Raw genomic sequence first — 23,130 nt, forward strand, 5'->3', positions numbered from 1 at the left:
AGCAAATCAAATGTTACTCTGTAAGGGTAGGGGAGTGTGAGATTAAAGCAAATCAAATGTTGCTCTGTAAAGGTAGGGGAGTGTGAGATTAGAGCAAATCAAATGTTACTCTGTAAGGGTAGGGGAGTGTGAGATTAGAGCAAATCAAATGTTAATGGTCACATACACACGGTTAGCAGATGTTATTGGTCACATACACACGGTTAGCAGATGTTATTGGTCACATACACACGGTTAGTAGATGTTATTGGTCACATATGTAACGGATGTGAAACGGCTAGCTTAGTTAGCGGTGTGCGCTAAATAGCGTTTCAATCAGTTACGTCACTTGCTCTGAGACCTTGAAGTAGTAGTTCCCCTTGCTCTGCAAGGGCCGCGGCTTTTGTGGAGCGATGGGTAACGATGCTTCGAGGGTGACTGTTGTTGATGTGTGCAGAAGGTCCCTGGTTCGCTGACTGTTGTTGATGTGTGCAGAAGGTCCCTGGTTCGCGCCCGGGTATGGGCGAGGGGACGGTTTAAAATTATACTGTTACACATACACACGGTTAGCATATGTTATTGGTCACATACACATGGTTAGCAGATGTTATTGGTCACATACACACGGTTAGCAGATGTTATTGGTCACATACACACGGTTAGCAGATGTTATTGGTCACATACACACGGTTAGCAGATGTTATTGGTCACATACACACGGTTAGCAGATGTTATTGGTCACATACACACGGTTAGCAGATGTTAATGGTCACATACACATGGTTAGCAGATGTTAATGGTCACATACACACAGTTAGCAGATGTTAATGGTCACATACACATGGTTAGCAGATGTTATTGGTCACATACACATGGTTAGCAGATGTTATTGGTCACATACACATGGTTAGCAGATGTTATTGGTCACATACACACAGTTAGCAGATGTTATTGGTCACATACACATGGTTAGCAGATGTTATTGGTCACATACACATGGTTAGCAGATGTTATTGGTCACATACACACGGTTAGCAGATGTTATTGGTCACATACACACAGTTAGCAGATGTTATTGGTCACATGCACACGGTTAGCAGATGTTATTGGTCACATACACACGGTTAGCAGATGTTATTGGTCACATACACACGGTTGGCAGATGTTATTGGTCACATACACATGGTTAGCAGATGTTAATGGTCACATACACACGGTTAGCAGATGTTATTGCAAGTGTAGCGAAAAATGCTTGTGCTTCTTGTTCCCGACAGTGCAGCAATATCTAACAAGTAATCTAACAATGTCACAACAACTGCCTTTATACGCACAGATATAAGTAAAGGAATGGAATATTGACAGATCCATATGAATATACGATGGGGAATGTGTTTAGTTAAACCTCCTGTATGAAAGCACAACATCGACATCAAAGCAATCATCTGGAGAGATAATCTCGTGTTTATGAATTTACATTTTATTCCGTTAAATTGTCATCAAAATACAATTAATAAGACGTAGCCTAATGAATCTCCTTTATCAATTAATTTTCTGTACAAATAATGACGAAGGCGTTGACTCAAGATAAAATCTACCTGCAGAAGTAGCAATGAAATCATTGATTCATTTGACAGCATAATATCCCCTCTCCGCCCTCAACACTTGGTCATAACATTCGGGGTCGGGGATGTGTGGCCTATTCCCACGCACCCCCGCCTCTCCTCCACCGCCCTTCTTGTGCCTCTGCCAAAATATGTGAAACGCAATCCTAGCTCTGGTCACAGAGAGCAGTTATTTTAAAACTTAAAACTCAGCCACCTCGATATGACCATGCGTAATGACGCTAAAATCCACGAACTCAACTGACAGATCTCCGCTTTAATCTGGGATCAAAACTAAAATGATCAACCGCCTCCTCGCTTGGAGTTCACGTTCGATCCACGTTCGGTAGTTTGCTGTCCTTTCTCCGCTTGCGCGTCTCCAATGTCTCTCCCGGTAGTTCTCCCCGGATCGTGTTGCTCTGTAACCAGGGTTCCGCTGGCCTCTCAGTTGGCAGACCCGACGTTCCGGATCCGGCCGCCCCGCTGCATATCTGCCTCTCGCATGCCTGGTTCTCAGTCGAGGCTGCTCCCAGCGCTGCTCCCCGGCCGCCCGCTGCTCTCCCTCGGATTACTGCAGCTGGTTCTCGGCTGCTCCATGGTCGCGCTCTCCTTCGGAGCTCTCTCCCTCAGTAGCTCTCCACCCATCCGAAACTCATGCCCTTTCTGGGCTGGGTCTTCAGTGAGTATAGTTGCATTCTAGGTTTGTTAACAACACCCACAGATAATGAATTAATAAAATGGCAGTATTTGAATGACTCTCCGTGTTCTTGGTCTATGATAGCTACTCTTATCAACAGGTAGTGTAGCAGTTCTGGAACTATTACGCAAATCACACTCTGGTTAGGGGGATTTAGCCAATCAAATCCACCAGAAGCAGACATGATCGTGCTCGAGCCTGGTGTCGTATCTAGACGCTATTTTAGATTGTCCCGTAGTATAAGGCTACGTGTGTGTTGACAGGTGACATTATTTTAGGGTGGTTTATGTTGGTAACCCCTGCAGTAGGATACTATGTGAGTGGACCTGGTTGTCAGAAATAACTTGGTAGAAATAAAGTTTCAATCCAAATCTGTCTCTTTATTAATCAGTCAGTCCAAATAAGGGATGACTACTGTCATATTGTCATGAATGTCAGTATCAGGGTCAAGGCCTATAGCCTAGTTATTACTCATCAGTACCACTAGGCCTTTCCTGGTCTGTGACTGTCTTCACCCCCCAGGAAGCTAATCTCAAATCCCCACATTTTCTCAGAGAACATTGTGACTAATGTTTCTCTTGGAAAACACATTCTGATGTAGGACTACTTGTTCTGAACCAAACCCGGAGCTTTGATATTTATTTCTCCAGGGTGTCCATCTTGTTTGATGTCCTAAATTGTACCCTATTCCCTACATAGTGTAATCTTTCTGGGCCCTGGTCAAAAGTAGTGCACTAAATAATAGTGAATAGGGTGTCATTGTGGGATACGACCCCTGGTCTTTCGCCATCTTGGTTTATATAAAGTGTAATAAAATGCCAGATTGCTTGTTGAGCATCCCTTCCTGCTGCCTGATACACATCTCCTCTCAGACCCATCGATTCTAACCTGGTTATGAGGAGAAACCTTATCGCCTCACGACTCCTAAAATACTTTATAATGCTCTCCCTCTCTCTGCAACAGACTGATCTCAGGTCACCCATGCTTTAGTTTAGAGAAGACAGAGAATTGTAGCCTACAACAGAGTTTAGAGAAGACAGAGAATTGTAGCCTACAACAGAGTTTAGAGAAGACAGACAAGTGTAGTCTACAACAGAGTTTAGAGAAGACAGAGAATTGTAGCCTACAACAGAGTTTAGAGAAGACAGAGAATTGTAGCCTACAACAGAGTTTAGAGAAGACAGACAATTGTAGCCTACAACAGAGTTTAGAGAAGACAGACAATTGTAGCCTACAACAGAGTTTAGAGAAGACAGACAATTGTAGCCTACAACAGAGTTTAGAGAAGACAGACAATTGTAGCCTACAACAGAGTTTAGAGAAGACAGACAATTGTAGCCTACAACAGAGTTTAGAGAAGACAGACAATTGTAGCCTACAACAGAGTTTAGAGAAGACAGACAAGTGTAGCCTACAACAGAGTTTAGAGAAGACAGACAAGTGTAGCCTACAACAGAGTTTAGAGAAGACAGACAAGTGTAGTCTACAACAGAGTTTAGAGAAGACAGACAGGTGTAGTCTACAACAGAGTTTAGAGAAGACAGACAAGTGTAGTCTACAACAGAGTTTAGAGAAGACAGACAAGTGTAGTCTACAACAGAGTTTAGAGAAGACAGAGCTACAGTGTAAGGACCAGTTATAAGCATTTTACATAGGCCTAACTAGTAGTATGGATTCACTTGTTAAGAATCTATACAGGCCTTATAAACGGTTCATTAAGCATTGAACATCGTTGTTCTTTTAAAATGGGACTGTGCAGTGTACATTGACTTCTCTAAAATCTCTAAGTCTTTAACCCAGAGGTTACATGCTTGTCTAGCTAATACTGCTACTCAGACTAAATGCAATGGTGACTGCCAGGCCTGCCAAACCCCAAAATAATGCCACTGTTTAGTCGTAATCTGTTCAGCCACTGTGACAGACGACTTCAGTTAGGCATATTAGGCTCTTTCACTTTCATCAGAAAATACTTCTGGAGAGAAACTGACATTTTGCAGATTCTACTGGTAGCAAACAGATTGAGCACAATTTGTGTTGTTTTTTTGTTCCTCCCAAGAATGTGAAATGATTAAAGAGTATTCTGAGATATTGTACGGTTTTCACATTGATCTGTAGGGACTACTGTAGGGTTTTCACACTGATCTATAGGGACTACTGTAGGGTTTTCACACTGATCTATAGGGACTACTGTAGGGTTTTCACACTGATCTATAGGGAGTACTGTAGGGTTTTCACACTGATCTATAGGGACTACTGTAGGGTTTTCACACTGATCTATAGGGACTACTGTAGGGTTTTCACACTGATCTATAGGGACTACTGTAGGGTTTTCACACTGATCTATAGGGACTACTGTAGGGTTTTTACACTGATCTATAGGGCCTACTGTAGGGTTTTCACACTGATCTGTAGGGACTACTGTAGGGTTTTCACACTGATCTATAGGAACTACTGTAGGGTTTTCACACTGATCTATAGGGACTACTGTAGGGTTTTCACACTGATCTATAGGGACTACTGTAGGGTTTTCACACTGATCTATAGGGACTACTGTAGGGTTTTCACACTGATCTATAGGGACTACTGTAGGGTTTTCCCACTGATCTATAGGGCCTACTGTAGGGTTTTCACACTGATCTATAGGGACTACTGTAGGGTTTTCACACTGATCTATAGGGAGTACTGTAGGGTTTTCACACTGATCTATAGGGACTACTGTAGGGTTTTCCCACTGATCTATAGGGCCTACTGTAGGGTTTTCACACTGATCTATAGGGACTACTGTAGGGTTTTCACACTGATCTATAGGGAGTACTGTAGGGTTTTCACACTGATCTATAGGGAGTACTGTAGGGTGGTGTATGCTTCTCTTGGTCTTTGTAGATGTCAAGTAGGCCAATGCACTACTACATTTGTGAAAAGTGAGTAATATTGTGTGAAAAACAAGGCAAATTCTCCTGTTTAAAGTCCTTTTTTTATTGTCCACCAGCAAATCACTCCTCAGCCAACATACCGACTCACACAGCATACTGCCATGTTCCAGGAAATCTGTGTAAGGGAGTTGTGGTCTGTTGAGTGACTCTGTAGTTATTGTTGGGAAGTGTGGTGCTGTAGCCTTCACAGGAAGCTGAAGGAAGCAGGCACTCTCTGCTTTGGTTCATTATGTCAGAGTAAGTCAGAAAACATTCATTCAACCTTAGACAACATTCACACAACCTTCTGACAACATTCAGAAAACATTCGTTCAACCTTAGACAACATTCACACAGCCTTCAGACAACTTTTTTAAACAACATTCCAACAACTTTAAACAACATTCCCACAACCTTTGACAAAATCCACACAAAATGTACACAACCTTATATTTGACAACATTCCCACAAGTCGATATTCACCTCAGATGAACCTTAACAACCCTAATTGAAAACATACTTCACATGGACTTCAATAATCTATAGGTGAAACTCTGAAATGGATATCATACCGTAACAATCCAATGACATGCAGGGCAGCTCAGTCCAGTTAGTGGTGAGACTTACATACGCTCAGCGGTGGCGCAGCGGTCTAAGGCACTGCATCTCTGTGTAAGCGGCGTCACTACAGTCCCTGGTTCGAATCCTGGCTGAATCACATCTGGCCGTGATTAATATTTATGCAGCAGACACATATTGAGTCAATTATCCACTGGATGGGGTGGGGAGACGAGGGGAGACGAGGACGCAGAGAGAGGCTTTGTCTCAAATGGTGTCCTATTCACTCTACTCCCATGAGCAGGGTAGTGCACTATGTAGGGGATAGGGCTCTGGTCAATGTAGTGCACTATGTAGGGGATAGGGCTCTGGTCAGTATAGTGCACTATGTAGGGGATAGGGCTCTGGTCAGTATAGTGTGCTATGTAGGGGATGATGTGCAAACGGAGTAGGCACACCGGGAGATGCAAGATTCCATCCCCCAAAACCCACTGCAGTGGTGCTGTCACTAGATGCTCATTTATTACCAGTGGATTTAATCATGTGGATTGTCTTGACAAGAATCTGGTCAGAGTATTAGGAGGAGGAGAAGTCTCTCAGTTGGTCTTCTCTGGAGAGAGACTGTTTGTCAGTACTTGAATTAACAGGCCTGTTTTGGAAACGACTTGGATCATACTACTATCTACTATTCCAGTCCCCTGTAAGACCAGAGCTCTGACCCACTGGGACTATAGAGATAATCCAGATATAGGCCTGTGTGCTTCTGTGTATATGAAAGGTGGTTCCAGTCCCCTGTGTGTATGAAAGGTGGTTCTAGTCCCCTGTGTATATGAAAGGTGGTTCTAGTCCCCTGTGTCTATGAAAGGTGGTTCCAGTCCCCTGTGTCTATGAAAGGTGGTTCCAGTCCCCTGTGTCTATGAAAGGTGGTTCCAGTCCCCTGTGTCTATGAAAGGTGGTTCTAGTCCCCTGTGTATATGAAAGGTGGTTCTAGTCCCCTGTGTCTATGAAAGGTGGTTCCAATCCCCTGTGTCTATGAAAGGTGGTTCCAGTCCCCTGTGTCTATGAAAGGTGTTTCCAGTCCCCTGTGTCTATGAAAGGTGTTTCCTGTCCCTGTGTCTATGAAAGGTGGTTCCAGTCCCCTGTGTCTATGAAAGGTGGTTCTAGTCCCCTGTTTATATGAAAGGGGGTTCCAGTCCCCTGTGTCTATGAAAGGTGGTTCTAGTCCCCTGTGTGTATGGAAGGTGGTTCCAGTCCCTGTGTGTATGAAAGGTGGTTCCAGTCCCTATGTGTATGGAAGGTGGTTCCAGTCCATGTGTCTATGAAAGGTGGTTCCAGTCCCCTGTGTGTATGAAAGGTGGTTCCAGTCCCCTGTGTCTATGAAAGGTGGTTCCAGTCCCTGTGTGTATGAAAGGTGGTTCCAGTCCCTGTGTGTATGAAAGGTGTTTCCAGTCCCTGTGTCTATGAAAGGTGGTTCCAGTCCCCTGTGTCTATGAAAGGTGGTTCCAGTCCCTGTGTGTATGAAAGGTGGTTCCAGTCCCTGTGTGTATGAAAGGTGGTTCCAGTCCCCTGTGTGTATGAAAGGTGGTTCCAGTCCCCTGTGTGTATGAAAGGTGGTTCCAGTCCCCTGTGTGTATGAAAGGTGGTTCCAGTCCCCTGTGTGTATGAAAGGTGGTTCCAGTCCCCTGTGTGTATGAAAGGTGGTTCCAGTCCCCTGTGTGTATGAAAGGTGTTTCCAGTCCCCTGTGTGTATGAAAGGTGTTTCCAGTCCCCTGTGTGTATGAAAGGTGGTTCCAGTCCCCTGTGTGTATGAAAGGTGGTTCCAGTCCCTTGTGTGTATGAAAGGTGGTTCCAGTCCCTGTGTCGGTAGTGTCAGATAGAACCAGAGTTATCTGAACTATGAGAGCCATATCAGAACCACAATGAAGGAGCTGGGGAGAACAGGGAGCACAAAGATCTAGAGCACACACATTGACACCAGAGGATAATGTGTTAGTCCCCACGAGGTCAAATGCTTTTTCTAGGGTGTTTAGGGTTAAGGGTAGAATTAGTTTTAGGATTAGAATTACGTTAAGAGTTAGGAACTAGGGTTAGTTTTGGGGATAGGAACTAGGGTTAAGAGCTAGGGTTAGGTTTAAGGTTAGGGTTAGTTCTAGTTTTAGGGTTAAGGTTAGGGTTTAGGTTAGGATTAAGTTTAGGTTTTGGGTAAGAGTATGGGTTAGGGTTAGGGGTTAAGGTTAGGGAAAATAGGATTTTGAATGGGACTGAATTGTGTGTCCTCACAAGGTTAGCTGTACAAGACTGTGTGTGTGTGTGTGTGTGTGTGTGTGTGTGTGTGTGTGTGTGTGTGTGTGTGTGTGTGTGTGTGTGTGTGTGTGTGTGTGTGTGTGTGTGTGTGTGTGTGTGTGTGTGTGTGTGTGTGTGTGTGTGTGTGTGTGTGTGTGTGTGTGTGTGTGTGTGTGTGCGTGTGTGCGTGTGTGTGTTCATTAATGTGTGTGTGTGTTCATTAATGTGTGTGTGGTTGTGGGTGAGATTTATGTCTGTTTGGCCGTGGTATACAGGATGTATTGCTGACTGGTGTCTGTATGTCTGTGGTATACAGGATGTATTGCTGATTGGTGTCTGTATGTCTGTGGTATACAGGATGCATTGCTGACTGGTGTCATGGTATACAGGATGTATTGCTGACTGGTGTCATGGTATACAGGATGTATTGCTGATTGGTGTCTGTATGTCTGTGGTATACAGGATGTATTGCTGATTGGTGTCTGTATGTCTGTGGTATACAGGATGTATTGCTGATTGGTGTCATGGTATACAGGATGTATTGCTGACTGGTGTCATGGTATACAGGATGTATTGTTGATTGGTGTCTGTATGTCTGTGGTATACAGGATGTATTGCTGACTGGTGTCTGTATGTCTGTGGTATACAGGATGTATTGCTGATTGGTGTCATGGTATACAGGATGTATTGCTGATTGGTGTCTGTATGTCTGTGGTATACAGGATGTATTGCTGATTGGTGTCTGTATGTCTGTGGTATACAGGATGTATTGCTGATTGGTGTCATGGTATACAGGATGTATTGCTGACTGGTGTCATGGTATACAGGATGTATTGTTGATTGGTGTCTGTATGTCTGTGGTATACAGGATGTATTGCTGACTGGTGTCATGGTATACAGGATGTATTGTTGATTGGTGTCTGTATGTCTGTGGTATACAGGATGTATTGCTGACTGGTGTCTGTATGTCTGTGGTATACAGGATGTATTGTTGATTGGTGTCTGTATGTCTGTGGTATACAGGATGCATTGCTGATTGGTGTCTGTATGTCTGTGGTATACAGGATGTATTGTTGATTGGTGTCTGTATGTCTGTGGTATACAGGATGTATTGCTGACTGGTGTCATGGTATACAGGATGTATTGTTGATTGGTGTCTGTATGTCTGTGGTATACAGGATGTATTGCTGACTGGTGTCTGTATGTCTGTGGTATACAGGATGCATTGCTGATTGGTGTCTGTATGTCAGTGGTATACAGGATGTATTGCTGATTGGTGTCTGTATGTCAGTGGTATACAGGATGTATTGCTGATTGGTGTCTGTATGTCTGTGGTATACAGGATGTATTGCTGATTGGTGTCTGTATGTCAGTGGTATACAGGATGTATTGCTGACTGGTGTCATGGTATACAGGATGTATTGCTGATTGGTGTCTGTATGTTTGTGGTATACAGGATGTATTGCTGATTGGTGTCTGTATGTCAGTGGTATACAGGATGTATTGCTGACTGGTGTCATGGTATACAGGATGTATTGCTGATTGGTGTCATGGTATACAGGATGTATTGCTGACTGGTGTCTGTATGTCTGTGGTATACAGGATGTATTGCTGACTGGTGTCATGGTATACAGGATGTATTGCTGATTGGTGTCTGTATGTCTGTGGTATACAGGATGTATTGTTGATTGGTGTCTGTATGTCAGTGGTATACAGGATGTATTGCTGACTGGTGTCATGGTATACAGGATGCATTGCTGATTGGTGTCTGTATGTCTGTGGTATACAGGATGTATTGTTGATTGGTGTCTGTATGTCTGAGGTATACAGGATGTATTGCTGACTGGTGTCATGGTATACAGGATGTATTGCTGATTGGTGTCATGGTATACAGGATGTATTGCTGATTGGTGTCATGGTATACAGGATGTATTGCTGACTGGTGTCTGTATGTCTGTGGTATACAGGATGTATTGCTGACTGGTGTCTGTATGTCTGTGGTATACAGGATGTATTGCTGATTGGTGTCATGGTATACAGGATGTATTGCTGATTGGTGTCTGTATGTCTGTGGTATACAGGATGTATTGCTGACTGGTGTCTGTATGTCTGTGGTATACATGATGTATTGCTGACTGGTGTCTGTATGTCTGTGGTATACAGGATGTATTGCTGATTGGTGTCTGTATGTCAGTGGTATACAGGATGTATTGCTGACTGGTGTCTGTATGTCTGTGGTATACAGGATGTATTGCTGACTGGTGTCATGGTATACAGGATGTATTGCTGATTGGTGTCTGTATGTCTGTGGTATACAGGATGTATTGTTGATTGGTGTCTGTATGTCTGAGGTATACAGGATGTATTGCTGACTGGTGTCATGGTATACAGGATGCATTGCTGATTGGTGTCTGTATGTCTGTGGTATACAGGATGTATTGTTGATTGGTGTCTGTATGTCTGAGGTATACAGGATGTATTGCTGACTGGTGTCATGGTATACAGGATGTATTGCTGATTGGTGTCATGGTATACAGGATGTATTGCTGATTGGTGTCATGGTATACAGGATGTATTGCTGACTGGTGTCTGTATGTCTGTGGTATACAGGATGTATTGCTGACTGGTGTCTGTATGTCTGTGGTATACAGGATGTATTGCTGATTGGTGTCATGGTATACAGGATGTATTGCTGATTGGTGTCTGTATGTCTGTGGTATACAGGATGTATTGCTGACTGGTGTCTGTATGTCAAATCAAATCAAATCAAATCAAATTTATTTATATAGCCCTTCGTACATCAGCTGATATCTCAAAGTGCTGTACAGAAAGTGCTGTATGTCTGTGGTATACATGATGTATTGCTGACTGGTGTCTGTATGTCTGTGGTATACAGGATGTATTGCTGATTGGTGTCTGTATGTCAGTGGTATACAGGATGTATTGTTGATTGGTGTCTGTATGTCTGTGGTATACAGGATGTATTGCTGATTGGTGTCATGGTATACAGGATGTATTGCTGACTGGTGTCTGTATGTCTGTGGTATACAGGATGTATTGCTGATTGGTGTCATGGTATACAGGATGTATTGCTGACTGGTGTCTGTATGTCAGTGGTATACAGGATGTATTGCTGATTGGTGTCATGGTATACAGGATGTATTGCTGACTGGTGTCTGTATGTCAGTGGTATACAGGATGTATTGCTGATTGGTGTCTGTATGTCATGGTATACAGGATGTATTGCTGACTGGTGTCTGTATGTCTGTGGTATACAGGATGTATTGCTGATTGGTGTCATGGTATACAGGATGTATTGTTGATTGGTGTCTGTATGTCTGTTGTATACAGGATGTATTGCTGATTGGTGTCATGGTATACAGGATGTATTGTTGATTGGTGTCTGTATGTCTGTGGTATACAGGATGTATTGCTGATTGGTGTCATGGTATACAGGATGTATTGCTGATTGGTGTCTGTATGTCTGTGTTATACAGGATGTATTGTTGATTGGTGTCTGTATGTCTGAGGTATACAGGATGTATTGCTGACTGGTGTCTGTGGTATACAGTATGTATTGCTGATTGGTGTCTGTATGTCTGTGGTATACAGGATGTATTGCTGACTGGTGTCATGGTATACAGGATGTATTGCTGATTGGTGTCATGGTATACAGGATGTATTGCTGATTGGTGTCATGGTATACAGGATGTATTGCTGATTGGTGTCATGGTATACCGGATGTATTGCTGATTGGTGTCATGGTATACAGGATGTATTGCTGATTGGTGTCATGGTATACAGGATGTATTGCTGATTGGTGTCATGGTATACAGGATGTATTGCTGATTGGTGTCATGGTATACAGGATGTATTGCTGATTGGTGTCATGGTATACAGGATGTATTGCTGATTGGTGTCATGGTATACAGGATGTATTGCTGATTGGTGTCATGGTATACAGGATGTATTGCTGATTGGTGTCATGGTATACAGGATGTATTGCTGATTGGTGTCATGGTATACAGGATGTATTGCTGATTGGTGTCATGGTATACCGGATGTATTGCTGATTGGTGTCATGGTATACAGGATGTATTGCTGATTGGTGTCATGGTATACAGGATGTATTGCTGATTGGTGTCATGGTATACAGGATGTATTGCTGATTGGTGTCATGGTATACAGGATGTATTGCTGATTGGTGTCATGGTATACAAGATGTATTGCTGATTGGTGTCATGGTATACAGGATGTATTGCTGATTGGTGTCATGGTATACAGGATGTATTGCTGATTGGTGTCATGGTATACAGAATGTATTGCTGATTGGTGTCATGGTATACAGGATGTATTGCTGATTGGTGTCATGGTATACAGGATGTATTGCTGATTGGTGTCATGGTATACAGGATGTATTGCTGATTGGTGTCATGGTATACAAGATGTATTGCTGATTGGTGTCATGGTATACAGGATGTATTGCTGACTGGTGTCTGGGTTCTTCTTCTTGTTCTCCTCCAGGTGATCCTGTCAGGGATCGTTGGCCTCACAACATGGAGGAGACCCATGCTGCTGCTGGTAGGCCATACATCACAGACATGTACTGTATATATATATATATTTCTATATATGAGAGAACTGTACTGTATATATATATATATACATGAGGAGGTGTGGTATATGTCAAATATATCCCGGCTAAGGGCTGTTCTTAAGCACGACGCAACATGGAGTATATTGGTATATTGGCCATATATCACAAACCCCCGAGGTGCCTTATTGCTATTATAAACTAGTTACCAACGTCATTAGAGCAGTAAAAGTGTTTTGTCAAACCCGTTGGTATACGGTCTGGTAGGGTTCAAACCACCACAGTTTACAATTGTTTATGTTTACGACAACAAAGGATTCAACGTCTATATGAACTCAACAGTGAGAATGTTTCTACAAGCCTGCAGGAAGACTATATATGTCCAGGGATACCTCAGAAACAGCCCTGTCAATAGACCATCATGTTCCTCTAGTTCAATTAATACGACCATTTTGCCTCTGTGTTTCCTGATTACGATCTACTGGTCGTCACGTCCTGAGAATGCCATCCATGTGGCCATAGTCTACTGGTCGTCACGTCCTGAGAATGCCATCCGTGTAGCCATAGTCTACTGGTCGTGACGTCCTGAGAATGCCATCCGTGTAGCCATAGTCTACTGGTCGTCACATCCTGAGAATGCCATCCGTGTGGCCATAGTCTACTGGTCGTCACGTCCTGAGAATGCCATCCGTGTGGCCATAGTCTACTGGTCGTCACATCCTGAGAATGCCATCCGTGTGGCCATAGTCTACTGGTCGTCACGTCCTGAGAATGCCATCCGTGTGGCCATAGTCTACTGGTCGTCACGTCCTGAGAATGCCATCCGTGTGGCCATAGTCTACTGGTCGTCACGTCCTGAGAATGCCATCCGTGTGGCCATAGTCTACTGGTCGTCACGTCCTGAGAATGCCATCCGTGTGGCCATAGTCTACTGGTCGTCACGTCCTGAGAATACCATCCGTGTGGCCATAGTCTACTGGTCGTCACGTCCTGAGAATGCCATCCGTGTGGCCATAGTCTACTGGTCGTCACTTCCTGAGAATGCCATCCGTGTAGCCATAGTCTGCTGGTCGTCACGTCCTGAGAATGCCATCCGTGTGGCCATAGTCTACTGGTCGTGACGTCCTGAGAATGCCATCCGTGTGGCCATAGTCTACTGGTCGTCACGTCCTGAGAATGCCGTCCGTGTGGCCATAGTCTACTGGTCGTGACGTCCTGAGAATGCCATCCGTGTGGCCATAGTCTACTGGTCGTCACGTCCTGAGAATGCCATCCGTGTGGCCATAGTCTACTGGTCGTCACGTCCTGAGAATGCCATCCGTGTGGCCATAGTCTACTGGTCGTGACGTCCTGAGAATGCCATCCGTGTGGCCATAGTCTACTGGTCGTCACGTCCTGAGAATGCCATCCGTGTGGCCATAGTCTACTGGTCGTCACATCCTGAGAATGCCATCCGTGTAGCCATAGTCTACTGGTCGTCACGTCCTGAGAATGCCATCCGTGTGGCCATAGAGGTTTGGTTTGGTCTATTCTGTGGTGCCATGAAAAACAGCTGGGACAAATCCTCAGTGAGCACAGCAATTATAGTGTTAAGTCAGCCATGTCTGACAGGATGTAAGTGTTCAGAGGTTATACATTTTACTGCCTTGCGCAAGGGCACAGACAGATGTTTCAGCTAGGTAGCTCGGGATTTGAACCAGCGATTTTTCAGTTACTGGCCCAATGCTCTTAAACCACTAGGTTTATCACCACTATGCTTATCTCTAGATGCTAGAGGGGTTGCTAGACCGCCACGCTAGAAACGACCAAATCGGCAACAAATATGTTGAGCATCTACAGTGAAGCTTCAAAAGTATTGTGACACAGATTTGTTTTGTTTTGACTCTGTCGTCCGGCACATTGGATTTAAAATGATACAATGACTATGATATGGATGGAAATACCCTAAAATAAAAGCTGACGGTCTGTATAATTTCAAATCCAAAGTGCCAGAGTACAGAGCCATAACAAAACAAATGTGTCACTGTCCCAATGCTTTTGTAGCTCACTGAATTTGATCTTGAAGACACACTGTCCGTTTGTTTAGTTTAACTACTCAGGAGCCACATTTCACTGGCAGGTTAATTATGTTTAGAATTGTTTACCAGTAGACCACACAGCAGATAAAGCATGTTAGTATTCAATATCTTGTTGCAGTTCCCATTGGTTTCTTGGATCAAAGCTCAAAGCCCAGTAAAACCAAATATTCTTGACACCTGCCTCACAAAGACCAGGTGATTTTGTGTTCTCCTGAATCCTTAACACCTTGTAATCTGGTGTGTTTGATTTCTCGGTTTTAAAGCCAAGAAACTCTTTTTTTTAACTCAGGTTTTTCTCAAACTCTAACCCTAGTGGCACTAGACCCCTGAACAAAGTCTAGAGGCTCAGTGGTTCTCTGAGCCCTGATGGTTCCCTCCCCATACACTGATACATCACACTCTTCCTCTTCTTTGAGCCCCCCCCCCCTCTCGTTATTCATGTTTTGTTTTGACTCCTGTTATGTTTTTGTTTTACATTTCTATCATTCTAAAGTGACTGGGTCTGTGAAAAGCACTATACACTCCTTGACTTTTTCCACATTTTCTTGTGTCACAGTCTGAATTTATAATGGTTTGAATTTAGATTTTTGTTGGGTCACTGGCATAAACACACACTACCCCGTAATGTCAAAGTGGAATTATGTTTTTCACATTTTTTGCCAATTAATTAAAAATGAAAAGCTGAAATGTCTTCAGTCAATAAGTATTCGACTCCTTTGTTATGGCCTAAATAAGTTCAGGAGTAAACATTTGCTTAGACACATTACAAATTGCATGGACTCACTCTGTGTGCAATAATAGCGTTTAACATGATTTATGAATGACAGTCTCATTTTTGTACCCCACACATACCATTATCTGTAAGTTCACTCAGTTGAGCAGTGAATTTCAAACACAGATTCAACCACAAAGACCAGGGAGGTTTTCCAATGCCTCACAAAGAAGGGCACCTATTGGTAGATGGGTAAAACATTTCAAAAGCAGACATTAAACATCCCTTTGAGCATGGTGAAGTTATTCATTTAATTTTGGATGGTGTATCAATACACCCAGTCACTACACAGATACAGGCGTCCTTCTTAACTCAGTTGCCGGAGAGGAAGGAAACTGCTCAGGGATTTCACCATGAGGCCAATGGTGACTTTAAAACAGTTACAGAGTTTAATGGCTGTGAGGAGAAAACAGAGGATGGATCAACAACATTGTAGTTACTCTACAATACTAACCTACACTGTAATTGACAGAGTGAAAAGTAGGAAGCCTGTACAGAATACAAATATTACAAACATGCATCCTGTTTGCAACTGGGCACTTAAGTAATACTGCAAAAAAATGTGTCAAAGAAGTAAACATTTTGTCCTGAAGACAAAGTGTTCTGTTTGGGGCAAATCCAATACAACACATTACTGAGTATCACTTTCCATATGTTCAAGCATAGTGGTGGTTGCATCATGTTATGGGTATGCTTGTCATCGTTAAGGACTGGGGAGTTTCTCAGGATACAACATAAATGGAATGGAGCTAAGAACTGCCAAAATCCAAGCTGAAAACCTGACCCCGTCTGCTTTCCACCAGACACTGGGAGATGAATTCACCTTTCAGCAGGACAATAACCTAAAACCAAATCTACACTGGAATTGCTTACCAAGAAGACAGTGAATAAGTGGCCGAGTTACAGTTTTGACTTAAGTCTGCTTGAAATTCTATGGCCTGAAAATGTTTGTCTAGCAATAATAAACAACCCATTTGACAGAGCTTGAAGAATTTTGAAATATGTCGAAAAACATGTTTTTACTTTGTCATTATGGGTTACGGCAGGGTAGCCTAGGGGTTAGAGCATTGGACTAGTAACCGCAAGGTCCACAGGGGGTACTTGAGAAGACTCATGAGACCATGGTCCTTCTGTAGTTCAGTTGGTAGAGCATGGCGCTTGTAACACCAGGGTAGTGGGTTTGATTCCCGGGACCACCCATACATAGAATGTATGCACACATGACTGTAAGTCGCTTTGGATAAAAGAGTCTGCTAAATGGCATATATTATTATTATTACCATAGGCCTACTGGTAAAATGTGACCGACCAGCTCGACTCAGTCTTATGTAGCAACATTTGAAATGGTGTTTTTTCATTGGATAAAAGTAGAGACTCAGAGCTAGAAAATGGTATATCATACATTACAGTTGAGGAACAATGGGAAAGTAATTCTGTTTTGAAAGTTGATAAAAATGGCCTTTGAATATTTGGGTACACCTACTGGAGAGCTCTTCTTTGTCTACACCCATTCAGCTTTGTTCACACCCTCTTAAGCTTTAGCCCCACCACCCATTCAGCTTTGTTCACACCCTCTTAAGCTTTAGCCCCACCCATCTCTTTAAGGATTCACATGTGAGGCCATCAACTAAACAACCAAAGAGTTCCAGACTAAAGGCTGGTTTATACTACAGGTGTGTTTGTAAATTCAATCTGGAGTGCCAGAGTGTGTTCTGGGCGTTCGTAAACTAAAGAGTGTTGTCAAATTGTCCGTTAGTAAATTCACAGTGTTTTGCTCTTGAAGCGTTCATAGCGCACACCCGACAGACACTCTGGCTGAGGAGTAGGGTTGATCCGAACGTTCTGACCTAACAAACGCAGTCAAGCACCCAAGATAACTGGCTAACATTGGCTAGCTACTTCCAGACACAAATGAGAGAACGCCCCACTCTGACCATTTTACTCACCCTAGCAGAGCTGGTTAGGCTGTTTTCATGTTATCCAGAGTGTTGGTGACTGCAACTGTGCTGCTGGCAACAATTGAATTATGCTTAATTGCCAACGTTTACTGACACCGGCCATATTCAACGGGTGTTGAGCATTCGTAAATTCGTCTGTTATTCTGCGCTTTGGCACTCAGATGAGAGTGCCCTGAAATCAGAGTAGATAGCCAGGGCGAATTTACCAGCTGTGTCTAATGACAGTTGTCGCAGTGACATCATTAACATTCTATTGAAATGGCTACTTGCATAGTGGAGTCTTTTGTTAAGACATGTAGCTAGCTAGCTAAAGTTAATGGCTACTTGCATAGTGGAGTCTTTTGTTAACACATGTAGCTAGCTAGCTAACGTTAATGGCTACTTGCATAGTGGAGTCTTTTGTTAACACATGTAGCTAGCTAGCTAACGTTAATGGCTACTTGCATAGTGGAGTCTTTTGTTAACACATGTAGCTAGCTAGCTAAGCATTTAACCATAATCCCAGCTCATGATGTTACTACTCTGCATGAATCAGCAGGTAGCTAACCACCAGGTTCAATGTTAGCTAACCAATGTTAGACAATAACTAGCAAAGCAGATACGAATAATATTACTACACAGATCATACACGTAACATTAGCTAGTGAGCCTGTCAGCGAACGTTAGCTAGCTCGCTAACAGTACACTTTAACTTGAAATGAAAACGACTTTCTGACAAAATTAGAAACATGTAATATTTGAAAATGTTGCTAGCTAGACTATCTTACATCGATAGACGCTTCTCCCTCTCTGTCACGGATGCCATGGTTGCACTTAGTTTGAAGATGTACTCCGTAGACAGGTGTTTTCTCCATCTCCTTAGCTATCATATTCTAATTCCGCTGATTTCAAAACTCGGTCCTCCAGAAAGTGGAGAGCAACACTTATGCAGTTCTACTACATGATATCCTTCAACAAAGCAGTGTTAGATAGGATTACCTACACATACTGACCAGCTCATGTTATAGACAGAAGCATGCTACATGGCAGACCAATCCGAACTCATCTCTCGGCATGTCCAGCCCACTCATTATCTCAGCCAATCATGGCTAGCGGGAAGGTTCCTGTCTTTTTTCTGTGGCTAAACCAACTACGCATGTAATTTAACACTTGTATTCATATTTAAAGATGGCATTCAAGTTTGCAATTAAGGCACATGGAAGTTCACATGTTCCAGAAGGCATTTCTGCCCAAAATGTTCCAGAAGGTTCTGCCCCAGACTACTTCAAGGTTAGTCTGGGGCAGAGCAAAATTCAGTTGGTGGTACAGTAACCGAAAAAGGTTGTGAACCACTGCTCTATCTGACCTAAAGGTCATGATGTGAAAGATCAAATTATTTTAGTATTATCTTAGTCTGTGTTCTGGAGGTCGTGGATCAAGCTCTCTGCCCTCCTGGCCAAACGTCACTCGATGGCACTATATCTCTGACCACATGGAGATTCATTCAGCACTGCGTTTACTGGATATCTGAGGATGATTGACTTGTATTATTTAAAGTGCTTTTTTTCCTTTATTACTGTACTGTATTTGTTATAAATGGCGAATCTGACTCCCTTCACATTAAGCCTACCACAGAATGTTGTCAGTGGATACTAGCATGTTACCAATCCAGTTATTGTTAGTTAATCTGACTCCCTTCACATTAAGCCTACCACAGAATGTTGTCAGTGGATACTAGCATGTTACCAATCCAGTTATCGTCACCGTATATCAAAAGCAACAGATCTACTAAACAACAGATAACATCAAGAATGTATCTTTACAGAGCTAGTACTTGGAGAAGGAGGGTCTTATTAGTGCAACGAGGGTGTTAGTTTTAGTCTGTTCTACTTGTGACGTGTCAGCCTCCTGCTCTGCTTCGTTCATGTTTTCAAAACATGACTTCAGGAAACTGGGAGAGTAAGTGTTCAGTTGGAACTGGGGACTGGGCGCTTGCCTAAGGGTCAAATCTGGAGTCACGCTGTCTATCCTGCAAGCTGTGTGTGTGTGTGTGTGTGTGTGTGTGTGTGTGTGTGTGTGTGTGTGTGTGTGTGTGTGTGTGTGTGTGTGTGTGTGTGTGTGTGTGTGTGTGTGTGTGTGTGTGTGTGTGTGTGTGTGTGTGTGTGTGTGTGTGTGTGTGTGTGTGTGTGTGTGATTGATGGAGACAGTAAAGAGAGAGAGAGAGGGAGGGAGGCTATCTGCACACTGCCAATAAAATGAGTTAGAAACTGAGCTGCAGTTCCTAATCTCCTGCCTTAATAGATGTCCATATTAGAGACACATATTTTCCTCAGATTACACAGACCCACATATATTTCAAAAACAAATCCAATTTTGATAAACTATTGGGTGAAATACCACAGTATGCCATCACAATAGGAAGATGGGGGACCTTTTCGGGCCTCCCGAGTGGTGCAGCCGCTGCATCAGAGTGCTTGAGGCATCACTACAGACCCGAGTTCGATCCCAGGCCGTGTCACAACCGGCTGTGACTGGGAGTCTCATAGTGTGGTGTGTAATTGGCCAAGGGTTTAGGGGAGGATTTGTCAGGGGGCTTTACTTGGCTCATCATGCTCTAGCGACTCCTTGTGGCTGGCCGGGTGCCTGCAGGCTGACTTTGGTCATCAGTTTCCTCTGACACATTGGTTAAGCGGGCGGGTGTTAAGAAGCGTGGCGGGTCATTGGCGGGTCATATGTTTCAGAGCACGACTCGACATTTGTCTCCGTTGGGGAGTTGCAGCGATGAGACAAGATCAAAAAGGGGATCAAATATTTGTTGCTACAAGAAAAGGTGAAGAACAAACACCATTGTAAATACAACCCATGTTTATTTATTTTCCCTTTTGTACTTTAGCTATTGTCGCGACTTCTGCCGAAGATGGTTCCTCTCCTTGTTCGGGCGGCGTTCGGCGGTCGGCTTCGCCGGTCTTCTAGCCATCGTCGATCCCCAACCTTTCATTTTCCATTTGGTTTTGTCTTGTCTTCCCACACACCGGGTTTCAATTCCATCTTTACATGTTGTGTATTTAACCCTCTGTTCCCCCCATGTCCTTGTCCAGAATGGTTTATTGTAAGTGCTTTGTGCACGTTTATCTGGTGTGTGACGGGTTTTGTACCCATTGATTGTTTGTTCTGATTCCGGTGGGTTTTATTATTAAACTACTCCATTGTAAACACAGTTTTTGCACAGCATTACAACAAGTGTACATTATATAGCCATAATATGACATTTGAAATGTGTCTATTCCTTTGAAACTTGCGAGTGTAATGTTTACTGTTCATTTTTTATTGTTAATTTCACTCTTGTTTATGATCTTTTTCACTTGCTTTGGCAATGTGAACATATGTTTCCCATGACAATAAAGCCCTTTAAATTGAATTGAACTGAGAGAGAGAGGTCCAGAGGGGGAAAGGGACAAAATTGAGAAGGGTGTAATTTACTAAACAAGGGTTAGAGTTGATGACAAACTGATGCTTGGTCCATTGTTCTGTTTGGCAGGACCTGCGTTGACCATTGGTGTGATTTTGTTAAAGGGCGTCACATTTTAGATTCCTCATTTTGTGTGTGAGAGTGTGTGTTTATTCAAATGTTAGTTTGTTTGTTTATGTTGGTGTCTGCCTCTGTTTGTGGATGTGGAATTCCACAGACAATTAGTCTGAGAGAGAGAGAGAGAGAGAGAGAGAGAGAGAGAGAGAGAGAGAGAGAGAGAGAGAGAGAGAGAGAGAGAGAGAGAGAGAGAGAGAGAGAGAGAGAGAGAGAGAATAATATATAATAATATAATAAATAATATATATAGAGAGAGAGAGAGAGAGAGAGAGAGAGAGAGAGAGAGAGAGAGAGAGAGAGAGAGAGAGAGAGAGAGAGAGAGCGAGTGATTTCCATGGCCGCTGTCTAGAGAGCAAGGGACAGACACAGAGAGACATACAGAGAGACATAAAGACACCATCATAGACAGACAGACAGGTCACCATGCGTTCCCCAGCTTCAACGTAGCCCCACTATAGAGACACAGAGACAGACAGGGAAACTGACCAAGAGAGACACAAAGGGACAGTCATAGACAGAGAGACAGGTTACCATGCGTCCCAGTCTCGGTTCCACTATAAATACCCCTCTGCCTCACTGTGACATGGGAGGAGGTATCCTGCTGTAATACAGCCCCAGGACAGACCCAACACCCCAACCCCCTCAGCTATACACCCCACTGCTACCCCCTCCCTAATGCCAGGCAACCGCCAGGCAACCGCCAGGCTACCGCAACTGATCCCACCACTCCCACCTACTCGTTCTTAGCTGAGGTCATGGGTCAACTGTCACATGACACCCCCGTTCCTCTTCCTGTTTATGAGACACACCGAGTCAGAGACTGTTGTTTTATTGTTGTTCTGCTTTTGAAATAGTGGTTAGAATAAAGGGTTTGTTTTGTTGCTTGAGGCACGTTAAAAATAGTCACCTGATCTATTCCGAGCACCACTATTTTGGGTAAGGTTTGGAAAGGTCCCATTTTAATATTGGCATGGTCTTGGAGGTTCTGAATCACGTCCAGTCGTCCACTATAAACCAACAACCAGGTCATTTGTAGCTCAGTTAGTAGGGCATGGCGCTTGTCGTGCCAAGGTAGTGGGTTTGATTCCCAGGACTTGTAAAATGTAAGTCGCTTTGGATAAAAACATCTGCTAAATAGCACATACATACATTCAGAAAGTGTTACATTACAGCCTTGTTATAAAATGGATTAAATAGTCATCAATCTGCACACAATACCCCATTATGACATCACAATACCCCATTATGACATCACAATACCCCATTATGACATCACAATACCCCATTATGACAAAGCAAAAACAGGTTTTTAGACATTTTTAAACATGTAAAAAATGAAATATCACATTTACATAAGTACTCAGACCCTTTACTCAGTACTTTGTTGAAGCACCTTTAGCAGCGATTACAGCCTCCAGTCTTCTTGGGTATGACGCTACAAGCTTGGCACACCTGTATTTGGGGAGTTTCTCCCATTCTTCTCTGCAGAGATGTTCGATCTGGTTCAAGTCCAAGCTCTGGCTGGGCCACTCAAGGACATTCAGAGACTTGTCCCAAAGCCACTCCTGTGTTGTCTTGGCTGTATGCTTTGGGTCGTTGTCCTGGTGGAAGGTGAATCTTCGCCCCCAGTCTGAGGTTCTGAGTGCTCTGGAGCAGGTTTTCATCAAGGATCTCTCTGTTCATCTTTGCCTTAATCCTGACTAGTCTCCCAGTCCCAGCTGCTGAAAAACATCCCCACAACATGATGCCGCCAGCACCATGCTTCACTGTAGGGATGCTGCCAGGTTTTCTCTAGACGTGACGCTTGGCATTCAGGCCTGAGAATCTTGTTTCTCATGGTCTAAGAGTCTTTAGGTGCCTTTTGGCAAACTCCAAGAGGGCTGTTATGTGCCTTTTACTGAGGAGTGTTCCATCTGGCCACTCTGCCATAAAGACCTGATTGGTGGAGTGCTGCAGAGATGGTTGTCCTTCTGGAAGGTTCTCCCATCTCCACAGAGGAACTCTGGAGCTCTGTCAGAGTGACCATCGGGTTCTTGGTCACCTCCCTGACCAAGGCCCTTCTCCATCGACTGCTCAGTTTGGCCAGGCGGCCAGCTCTAGGAAGAGTCTTGGTGGTTCCAAACTTCTTCTATT

General features: G+C 43.5%; 1 protein-coding gene across 1 annotated transcript in view; it reads left to right on the forward strand.

Annotated features, from left to right (window-relative positions):
* Nucleotides 1-1,665: 1,665 nt before the first annotated feature.
* The window catches only part of LOC124036612 (protein FAM189A2-like), a 56,078-nt gene continuing 34,613 nt past the window's right edge, over nucleotides 1,666-23,130 (forward strand). Inside the window, exons 1-2 of the mRNA XM_046351416.1 lie at nucleotides 1,666-2,259; nucleotides 12,555-12,611. Coding sequence (XP_046207372.1) covers nucleotides 1,963-2,259; nucleotides 12,555-12,611 — 354 coding nt within the window. The 5' untranslated portion in view covers nucleotides 1,666-1,962. The remainder of the gene's footprint in view (nucleotides 2,260-12,554; nucleotides 12,612-23,130) is intronic.

Source organism: Oncorhynchus gorbuscha, linkage group LG05, assembly GCF_021184085.1.
Source record: "Oncorhynchus gorbuscha isolate QuinsamMale2020 ecotype Even-year linkage group LG05, OgorEven_v1.0, whole genome shotgun sequence".
NCBI classification, from domain to species: domain Eukaryota; kingdom Metazoa; phylum Chordata; class Actinopteri; order Salmoniformes; family Salmonidae; genus Oncorhynchus; species Oncorhynchus gorbuscha.